General features: G+C 35.3%; 1 protein-coding gene and 1 long non-coding RNA gene across 2 annotated transcripts; one reads left to right on the top strand and one right to left on the bottom strand.

Moving 5' to 3' along the window:
- Positions 1-974: 974 nt before the first annotated feature.
- LOC148603813 (methyltransferase-like protein 27) lies at positions 975-7,617 on the top strand. The gene is made up of 6 exons (XM_088552072.1): positions 975-1,198; positions 2,384-2,484; positions 3,654-3,782; positions 5,920-6,055; positions 6,511-6,603; positions 7,347-7,617. Exons 1-6 carry the CDS (start codon positions 1,189-1,191, stop codon positions 7,520-7,522), a joined length of 645 nt encoding a protein of 214 aa, XP_088408198.1. The 5' UTR covers positions 975-1,188; the 3' UTR covers positions 7,523-7,617.
- Positions 4,258-7,273, bottom strand: LOC148603814 (uncharacterized). Its single transcript, XR_015916429.1, has 2 exons — positions 6,723-7,273; positions 4,258-4,927 (listed from the first exon to the last, which is right to left on the bottom strand). It is a non-coding gene; the product is annotated as an uncharacterized LOC148603814 (long non-coding RNA).
- Positions 7,618-10,735: the final 3,118 nt, after the last annotated feature.

Below are 10,735 nucleotides of genomic sequence, written 5' to 3'. Positions count from 1 at the left end.
AAAGATCTTTAAACTGCATAGTAGTTTTGATATCAAGAGTTTGTATCCTTGTTTGGATTGAAAAATCCCTAGAGAAAGGTAATTATTTATTGTAAAAAAGTCTATAGTTTTGACATTTTCAACTCAGGGCCAATGACAAGGACAAGTTTTAGTAAATTCTGTTTGAAACCTAACAATATTGACATATTTGTTCATTTAATCTATTACAAATCGCTGCCAAAGAGAGCTCAAACAAGGAGAGGTTTTTTTGCTCATTTCTCCCTTTAGATTAGGTCCTTGCTTAACCTAGTTCCCCTAGTCCACAGGATTCATTTCTACTTCATGCATCGCCATCCCGAAATTTCAAAGTGTGGATTTATTCTTACGTTGAAAATCCATCAATATTGATAGTCAATGATTCACAGTGGAGTTCATATTTTGTAAGAAATGCTGTGTCCAAGAAATTTGAGGACATAAATATACACAGCCAGAAATACCAAAAACAATAAGAGAAAAGAAGATCCATAAATACATTAATAAACAAGCAGTATTGATATGCATTCATTAAAACGGTTCTCTTTAAAATGACTAGGTTTTTGATCGGTTTATTTAGCTTGCAATTTGGTTACATGAATATTTATGAGATCTTCCTTGACTTAATGCCTCAGCACTTTGATTCATTTCATCATCATCATTTCTAATTCATTTTATCATCCCATTTCATATCCATCGCCTGAATATAGCTGAAATATTGCTGCTCGAGCGTTAAATCACAATAATCAATCATTAACAACAATATCGAATTGAAATAATGAAACTAAAAAGCTTCAATAACCTTCTTTATGGACAGTGAATGCGGTTAGGATTTAAAGTTCAAAGATCAATTAAATAGTCATTCCAATGTTAGATCAAATATCTGATAGTTTGTATTTATTTAAACCTTGGCGAAAAATGGAAAAAGGGATATAACAAAGTTAAAAGAAAACTTAGGGGAAACGTTTCCAGCCTGTCGACGGTGTGTATCCATGCATGTATATATTTGTGTCTCAAGTTATTAAACATGTACGAATGAAATATAGTGTGAATTAAAACGGGAACTAACGACCCATGACCACAGTGTGTTCCTGTTAAAAGACGGTTGTGACTACGTGTGCATCAATATTCACGATCGAAATTATTCAGCCCAGATTTATTATTTATTGAAAGACAATGGATTCAGGTGAGTTTTATAGGTTATTATGCAATGCAATGGTTGTAATGCTTCATCGCACGCAATGAAAGTATATCTATATTCACAAAAATTATCAAAGAGATAGCTAACCTACAAGACGGATGTTTCGTATCCGTAAAATTTCCTTTAAAGAAAACGGCAAATTTTGACTGTAAATCGCATTACTCTGCATTAACATCATGCAACATACAATGATGTTTATTGGTCAACTTATTACATTTTGTGGTAATGTAGCTACCAATTTTCCCATACGAGATACCGAGGATAGGTTTCCGAGCTATCACAGGCATAATATAACCCCATAAACCAATGTTGACCTTCATCAATGTCAACAATTAGTAATATACCCCGAGATCCTTTTATGACATTATATACATAGCTGTTCTAATGATACTAGGCCGAATCTAATTAATCCTAAATTTCAAACAATTCGTACACGGTGATTTGTTGTCAACAAGCACAGGATACTCCATTACTTAAAGAGGATTTCCACAGATACCCCCGCCACATGAAGTGTAATACCCTCAGAAAAGTTGCGTGACCGTCCCCGACAGTATCCAGAGATATTAAAGATGGAAGGATCTTTTTTCAAACTTTGTACAGTTATTGAGTATCATACATGTACAACACAGGTCAAATTCGAATTTCAGTTTAATCGGGTTATTTACACAATGTTATGGCCATTTTAAGTTGTTTACTCCCCCCCCCCAAAAAAAAAAAGAAATGTCTGCAACGTGGCGGGCTTATTTTTTAATGTCCCATTAAATGCTTTATTTTTTTAAACAGTAACTGCAAACAGATTGTTATTAATGATATTCTCAGTATAAACTTTTAGACTACATTAAAATACTGGGCGTGTTTTAAACACTCTTTCGTCGGAAAGCAAGAGTTGATTTTTTATACATTTGTACCTACATTAACATGAAGGTGTGTGAACGTATTCAACTGTGGGTATATCACACAATAAAAGGGCATCTACATATAATCCTGAAACATCAGAAATTCTTACCCTTGGACAGATGCATTTGAAAATTGAACGTATGACACAATATGATGATTAACGACCCTAAATAAGAGAATAAATAAGCTTTAAGTTTTAAACGCAAATTTAAAAAAAATGTACTTCTAAGGTCAGTTTTATATCGAATTATCTCCCTTCAAACGTAATTTCAGACTATAAAAAACATGAAACCGACTTGTTTAATGGCAACCTTACCGAAGATCAGGTGGCATCCTACTACGATCGCTGGGCCGAAGATGGACGATATGACAAGGTAAGTCAAATGAAATCAGGCAGCGATCAACAGGCCATTGTTGCTGAACTGTGTGGATGATACAAGGTAGGTCCGATTGCGGGATAGAGAATGGATGACACGACGCAGTAGGTCTAATTATTTACAGTATTGGGCCCGGCATACACTGGACTGCGGGTTGGTGATATAACAATTTTAATTTGATCCATATATGATGATTGTAAGTTATTTCTGTATTGAGCGAGACCAAGTACTGGAACAAATGTAATTATACCCCAAACGAAGTTTTTTAAGCAGCTGTTGCAGCATTGGAATGAAATTTTATGGGATGTAATTTGACCACATGGAGATGTGCATACTGTCAGGAGTTCGGGCAGAAATATTGTAAAAAAATGACCGTTAGAGCTTACGCGTTTTTCGGCAAAACTTGGTATCATGTGTTGTCCGCAACTCCTCTTAACGACTTGCGGGATTGTTATGAAACGAATTGGCCGCTTAAATATGGACATACATTTGTATGCGTATTGTTAGGAATTTGTGTTGAGACCAAAAAAAATGAAAATGATGACTGTTGGGACTTATGCATTTTTTCAGCAAAACTTGGTCTGATGCGTTGTCCATAACTCCTTAACGACTTGCAGGATTGTTATGAAACCCAATGGAGTGTTAGATTACATTATGGAGATGTGCCTATTGTCAAGAATTAGTCATATCTAGTGATTGTGTTGTTCACAAAAGTCCTTGGTCTGTCCACCATAAAAAATGTTTCCATATAAATCATATGTTCACATTGGTCTCCAAATGTACAACAGGCTGCCGGGGTATTAGTTCTGTTATGCACAATGTCTAATTAATATATATATATATATACATTTACAATGTATAAATATAGTGCGAAGAGGAAAGAACAAACATGATTATCAAAGTTATTGATTCATTCATAGAAGATTTATATCTTCGTAGTGTTTACATTTGTTTCAAAAGAACATACACATATTTACAGTATGTAATTTTTTAAGTTGTTCCGAAATTCGCTTTTGATAAATGGTAATTTGATTTAAATCAAAATATAACTGTGTATTTGTTTCTTTCTGATTTAGCTTTAAGTTAAAAGTTTACTTCTACATTATACATGTAAATGACATGATACTTTTTTTTGTATTAAGAAATATAAAACATTTTTACGACAGGAGATCGTAGAAACATTAAAGGCGCCAACAGTTGCTGCAGATACAACCGCGTCGTTATACCCAGCCCCTGAAAGAGCCACGGTGGAAATTTTAGATGTAGGGGCCGGCACTGGTTTAGCTACTGAACGAGTAAGTACCCAGGTCCACACTTGAAAATATTGGCTTGGTTGCGAATCAGCGTTTTACTTAGTTAATCCAGATAACTTCCCCTTGGTCGCACTTGCATTTCTAGCTGTCCTGTATTAGGATGAAACTAAATTGCAATTAACGGATTGGTGGCTTTAAAATGATTCAGCTAGTTACCCAAATAATATATGATCATTGTACATAGAGGTAAAATGTTGGACAAAGTTAGATGTTACAGCTGAGTTGAAATGATATTTAAAAGAATACTACAAAAGTTTGAATATGACATTTTCTTACAAGACATTCGCATATACTTGGCATCAACCCTACTTTTCCTGATAACTTATACGGATTCGCCCCATTCAATGTTTATTATCAGAGGCAGACGTAGAAAATAACAGCAGAGGTAAGATCGTTACTGCCACTACACTTTTCAAAGAAGAGATAGTGGATAACCATAATTCTGTGCTATCCTGTCTTTGTCTCCCTACCAAAGACGATGATTGTGATTTACCGTCTGTGTACTGGATTCCTAAACTCCACACGAATCCATACACACAACGTTTTATACATGTAGCTGGATCTGCGAAATGTACCACCAAACCTCTTTCAAAACTTAACATCTATACTCACAACTGTCAAAGAGGGTCCTACCACAACACTTCTTACTCCCCTTACTTCCTGAATTACTCTGGTATAAATAGACAAACAAATGCTAAAAATAAATAATATATTTAATTTGCCAAAAAAAAACAAAAAACAGCAGGAAATTTGTTCCTGCTTGATAATAACATAATATAATGAAAATATTAATTCTATCACACTCACTTTCTCTCGAAATCAAATGAAACAGAATAAGGCCACAAAAACATAAATCGGCCAAACAAGCCCGCCAAACACTACAATAAAGCAATAACATGTATTATTATATCACAAAAAAAACTATGTAAAAAAATCTACATGAGATGCTCTACTCCCTGATGTAGAATAAGCTTCCAAGAGATGATGTTCTCCCATGTAAAAACTCTACGTCCCTAACAGCTGAAAGAGATGGTCTGCTCTCTTGTCAAGCTCGGACACCACGAAATGCTCTACTTTCGTACAGAGTAAACTTCCAAAGGATGAAGTTCTCCTTTGTAGAAATTGGCCTAAAATGTAAAGCAGAATTTTGTAGATATATAAATGTTACAAAAATATAAGAAAAATATAATACATCATAAAAATAATTATCATCAAATAACACTATATAGATAACTATATAAAATCACAAGTCCTTAATCAGGCGCGTAGCTGAGGCCAAATTGAAGTGTAGGCAAAAATACGACAGGGGGTCTAGGGCGGAGCCCTGGTAGGGGGTCCAGGGCCAAAGCCCCCCCCCCCCCCCAAAGCTCCGCGGAGATAGCGTTTTAGAGCATTTATGCCTCTCCTGGATGTATTTTATCCAAAAAAAATTGGCAAAATTAAGTGCAGGCAAAAGCTTTTTTGCCTAACGGCAGCTACGCGCCTGTTAATATATATTTGCTTTCTGTTTAACACAAGAAATTTATTTATTTTGTAGATGACGAATTGTATTGATAATACACCATCTTAATTGCGTGGTACCTTCATAGCTCAGGATATGAGAAAAGTTGTCCTACATATTGACCCTTTACTAAAAATCTTTTATTAGATTTAACAAATCCTGCATTGTTTCTAAGACAAAGTTCACTTAATTTTCTGTTTATTTCAGAACAAATTGCCTTGGTTTTATCAAAATCGACGGGTCGTGGTAAAATAGAAGAAAATAGAATTTTAGATCCATCAAAATGTTGTAAACAAACTTTCAACAAAAATCTAAAATTTGACATAATCTTGTGTATCTTACTTGTGTTAATATCATTAATGCCTACATGTAAAATAATGTGAGAAAATTGTTCTAAATTAAACTGTCCTCTTTTAATTTTTTCTTCCATGTCCACTAGATGTGCACCTCTACACGCCATGACAGTGAGATTGTCCACTTGATCCTCGTATTTAGCAATAGTTGTTGAAAGTAGCTGACATACGTGTACGTTGTACCGTTTTTCTGAATCTACTTTCAATATATGCTTAATATCAGATCATTTCTCGTATTCAAACAAATTTTGTGTCTTTTTGATAGCTTCGCCAGTTGGGCTTCAAACAGATCGATGCTCTGGATCCGTCTCAGGGAATGCTGGACAAAGCTAAGATGAAAAACCTCTACAGAAAATATATTTGTGACTTTCTAATAAAAGACACATTGCAAGATTCAAATGGTACTTTTAGAAATCTTTTCTTAAAGGATTACAGCCTTCTCTAGGTCAGACTATTGGGGAAATGGTCCAGTCCGTTAATGTTCTGATCAATATAAGAGGAAAACATATTTCGGTGTTTACATGACAAGTATAAATACATGTAAAGAAAAATCAATATTCCAGCTTATAGTTCTTAAATATTGATGCAAAATGTTTGAGATGGATGTTTGAAAATAATGAAAATAGAAAAGAAGACATCTGGTTAAAAGTTATATTTGCAAAATCCGAATGTTTCAGTTCAGATCCAATCCCAAAATCAGAATTCCTATCTGTTATAAATAAGAACACCTTATGGGATTACCATAACTCTTGAGTTTAGTTCTGACAGCTAGTGTTTTCTCATATTCTATGACTGAAAATATCGGTAGTCAAAATATATTGACAGTATCTGTGAAATGTTTTTTCTCACTCTGTAGGTTACTACGATTGTCTGATTTGTTCAGGGTCATTCTGTCCTGGACATATACCAGCAGACGCTCTGCACGATTTTATACGTTTAACTAAAAAAGGTGAGTACAATTATCTTGTATCGAAGTCGTCTTGTTTTCGGACATTTTGAGAATTAAAATGAAATAACCTTTCACACATATTTGCCTTTCATGTGTCCTTGCCTCCCATTAGTCCTTACCTTCCATGTGTCCTTCCTTGCCTTTTACATCCCTTTGTTTATGTGGCATGGTCTTCCATGATCCCTGCCTCCCATGTGTCCTTGTGGTTCATTTGTCATTGCCTTTCAGGTGTCCTTCCCTTTCATGTGTCATGGCCTTCCATGTGTCGTTGCCTTTTACATGTCCTTGCCTTTCATGTGTCTCCCATTTTCATATGTCATCCTTTTTACGTGTCATTGTGTTTCATGTGTCACTGCCTTCCATGTGTCATTGCTTTACATGTGTGCTTGCTTTTCATATAGCCTTGCTTTTTGTCATATCTTTTATCTTTGAAATGATACTACGAAGTTTTACGCTAAATGACAATCAAATCATTACTGTATGTAGAGTGTTGATTATATCTTGTAGTTATATTGTTTATCATACATAGCGAAAAAGCGACTTGTGAGAAGGTAACGCTTTAGAACAATTACCATTGATTAACATTTCAAATAAAGCTATTCAGACATACTGCCTATATCACTTGGAACATCTTACAGATCCACTAGAATTCCACTTCCTGAATCATACATACATGTACGTAAATGTATAGGATGTGACATTAACAGTGTATATTTTGACCTCTTGTCATCTCTTTTCCGTAGGGGGTCAAATTGTTATAGCTATGAGGGACGAATGGGAAGCCCCGGGATATTCTGATTCTGTTAAATCAATGATGAGACGGTTAGAGACCGAGAAACGATGGGAGAAGTTAAGAGAAGAATCGTACCAACATTACTTTGATAAACAGGGTATAGTTTACGTCTTCCGAGTTTTGTAACTTAGAGATTTCTATTGTTTCTTTTTTATAAAATTATAATTGCTCAATCAGTGCTTATTTGTTTATTGCATAATATTATTAAATATAAACATTTTGGTCTTTTTTCGTTGTATATTACCCATTCCTAACCTAACTGATGCAGTCAAATGATGCAAGAATCATAAGACATGCTCCTTATCTGTTAGTTCGTGTGTGCATGTTGTAAGGTAGCTACTACTTGATCAGAAACCTAATACCTCCTCGATGGTCCTAGGGTAGCGTGCTCGCGTCAAATGCAAGTAATCCGGTCGAGTCACACCAAAGACTTAAAAGTTGTTAATCTCCGCGAATCGCGGGGTATTTAATGAGATAGAGTGACGACTGGTTGGCTCGGAGTAAGAATAATGTGTCTGAATGTGGTGGCACGCCGACCCGAGGGCTATCGATTCTGTTAGCTAGCACAATAAAAATCCGGATCGGCCTGAAAAATAGGATGTGTTTGATTGGTCAATCGTTCTTGCCCTAAAATGTGTGAATTATCTGCGAGGTTATCACCCCACTTTTTCGATATCGGATTTTGATCATTTTCAGAGCGTACTTTAGACTTAGGCGCACAAGTCCATGGACTTAACATTTCAAAACAGTCGTACTTTGTACTTCGAATTTCATGGAATTTTGACTTTACCAGGAAGTAAAATTGTACTTGGGACTTCACCCAAAACATGGAGTGTACTTTGGACTTGAAAAAGGGGGGGGGGATGTTACCCCAGTCTACAATAGGACGTTAAACAATAACCAATCAATAAATCATAGATCTATTACACTGAGCGCCTTGTTAGTCAAAATATCATTTTAATGAAAAAAAAATGTTTCGTATGATGAACAAAATTAACTTTTGATTTATTGTTAACTAGATTTGAAATGAAATAATATTCGGAAAAATATCATTCATTTTTGTTTTCTAAAAAGTATAAGTAGCAAGAATAACAGAATTGGTGGCCAAAATATTCTTTTGGAAATATGAAAGAATGTCAGATAAGTATTCTTTTTACAATATTTTATCTGAAACCTCAGACCAGTTTAAAATAGTTTGCGAAGAAGGTAAATTATCTATATAATCTATATAATTTTACATCTCAAAAAAAGTTGATACCAAGGCTTAATTGAATTTAATCCGAGCTCAGTGACCTGTAGTTTCATGGTCACCCATGAGTCTTCAATAAACGACCAAGAAATGCTCACACCACAGGCTGCAGCTGTCCCAAAAACAACATTATACACAGGTACAGTGAAATACTTGCCTGTACTTACTCCAGCAACATGAAGTAAACTGAAAGTGAAACTAACCGAATCAAGACATACATATACATGTGTACATATGTACAGAGGCCAGAAATTCCCGACTTGGGAGAGGCGCATAATATGCAGGGGGTTAAAATACTTTGGCATGATCACAACCCCCTCCCCACTCTTAAAAAATACTAAAGTGAATCTAGGAATCTAGCCGTCAATCCCAGCCCGCATGGAAACTAGCCACTGTGGAAAAATATTACACATTCAATAAAACATACCTATAAAATCAGTTCAAAAAGTTCATCTAAGGTCACCTTAAAAAGTAAGTTAAACCTATAGACGAAAAATGTATAAGGCATGTACGTCAACACACCATTGGTATAAATGAAATAGACTAGTGTTTTCATGGAAATCAGTGAACTTTATGTAAGTAAATGGTTTAAGGAAAAAAGAAACCTAATGAGTCATAGTCATTTGTGCGTAATGAAATAGACATAACTTGACTACCAATGAGCAGGCGAACTCCCGCCATCTGAAAACCCACACAATCATTAAATACGCGAACGAAGATGTAGCTGTAGTCGCCTACGATGCTCAATGCTATGTTTCGGTTGGGGAGTTTCAACTTTTACAAAAAGTAAAAAAACCGACGAACTAACAATACCAAAAAATAACCAGAAAATAATCATTTCGGCATCATTAAATTATTGGGATCTCCCAGCAGAGCTCATAATTTGAACATCACCATCTATGTGCTTCCCAAAAGACCTAAAACTGGGATTCTTAGGAGATTGATTGTTTAAGCCTGTAACTGTCCTACTGAACCCATTTCTAGTTTCTCCAACGATACTTTCATACCCATCCTGAAAAAACCTATTTAATGCATCGAGGATATTATTCATGCTCTAAATATACTTGATGTTTTAGCCAGAGAATTTAGACGTGACAGCTAATACGAGCATTACAAACAAAGATGCTATGATACCTTTGAAACATTTCCTAGACCGAAGACCAAATCCTTGTGATAAAACTTACATAAATTTTAGCTCTGCCAAACTTGTTCTCAACCTCAATACTGTTCAGTTTGATGGTACGCACTATAGCCAGTCAGGTGGGGTGGCAATGTGAACCAAAATGGAACCCAGCTTTGCGTGTTTATTGTTGGTTGTCTGGAGGAGAAAATGGGTGGCCTTGTGCGAGACTTATCGTTGGTTGGGTGAACGCTTTATAGAGCACAAACAACGCGTCACTAATGCAAAGGACTGTCCACTCGCTTAACATGTCGGGAGGTCAACCACAATGTTTATGACATGAAAGAGACTGTCCTTTTGGAAATTCGTTCACAGGTGCAATATACAGCGACAGTGTCTTGAACAACGGATCATCAGTTTTCTTTGGACTGCCTTCCCTTTTGGTATGATTGATAAAAACTCAAATTATCAATTTAATTATCTCAGCACAGTTTTCACTGTTATTTTTGTCATTTCTCTATGTAATTAACTATCATCAACTTGAACTTGACGCATCGTCTTGGTAAAGATCGAGATCAATATGTCATTGCATGTCACCTTCTCTCTACAGTCTGTGTGGTCAGTGGTTTCTTCACTCAAGTATTTTTTGGTCTCTTTTAAAGGTCGTACTTTCGTACTTTCTGTATTTTGTTTAGTAATACGATAAATTTTTGTTTTGCATTTGTATTTAGTTTCCTTTTAGCTTTTACGTGTAAATATGGCTGTTGTTGACTATTTGTATTCAAATACACGCTGAGCCACATTAAAACATAATTTATTCTATTTTTTTTTCAGCAATACAATAAGTGTGTGACTTGAGAGTATAGACAAATTACCTTTTTATACGTTTATGTGACGGAGCGAATGATTGTGAATGAAAACTGAATGTGATATGTGATTTTAGAAGACACGGTTAATTTAAACTGTAAAA

The sequence above is a fragment of the Perna viridis genome, chromosome 11, assembly GCF_037379345.1.
Source record: "Perna viridis isolate PV_CMFRI_1.1 ecotype Kerala chromosome 11, ASM3737934v1, whole genome shotgun sequence".
NCBI lineage: Eukaryota > Metazoa > Mollusca > Bivalvia > Mytilida > Mytilidae > Perna > Perna viridis.
The sequence above is the reverse complement of the archived record's forward strand: the minus strand, read 5'-3'. Positions and strand labels throughout refer to the sequence as shown.

Coding starts and splice junctions, on each gene's coding strand:
- LOC148603813 (XM_088552072.1), top strand. Junction 2,485..3,653: donor AAGATGGACGATATGACAAG/GTAAGTCAAATG, acceptor TTTTTACGACAG/GAGATCGTAGAAACATTAAA. Junction 6,604..7,346: donor TATACGTTTAACTAAAAAAG/GTGAGTACAATT, acceptor TCTTTTCCGTAG/GGGGTCAAATTGTTATAGCT.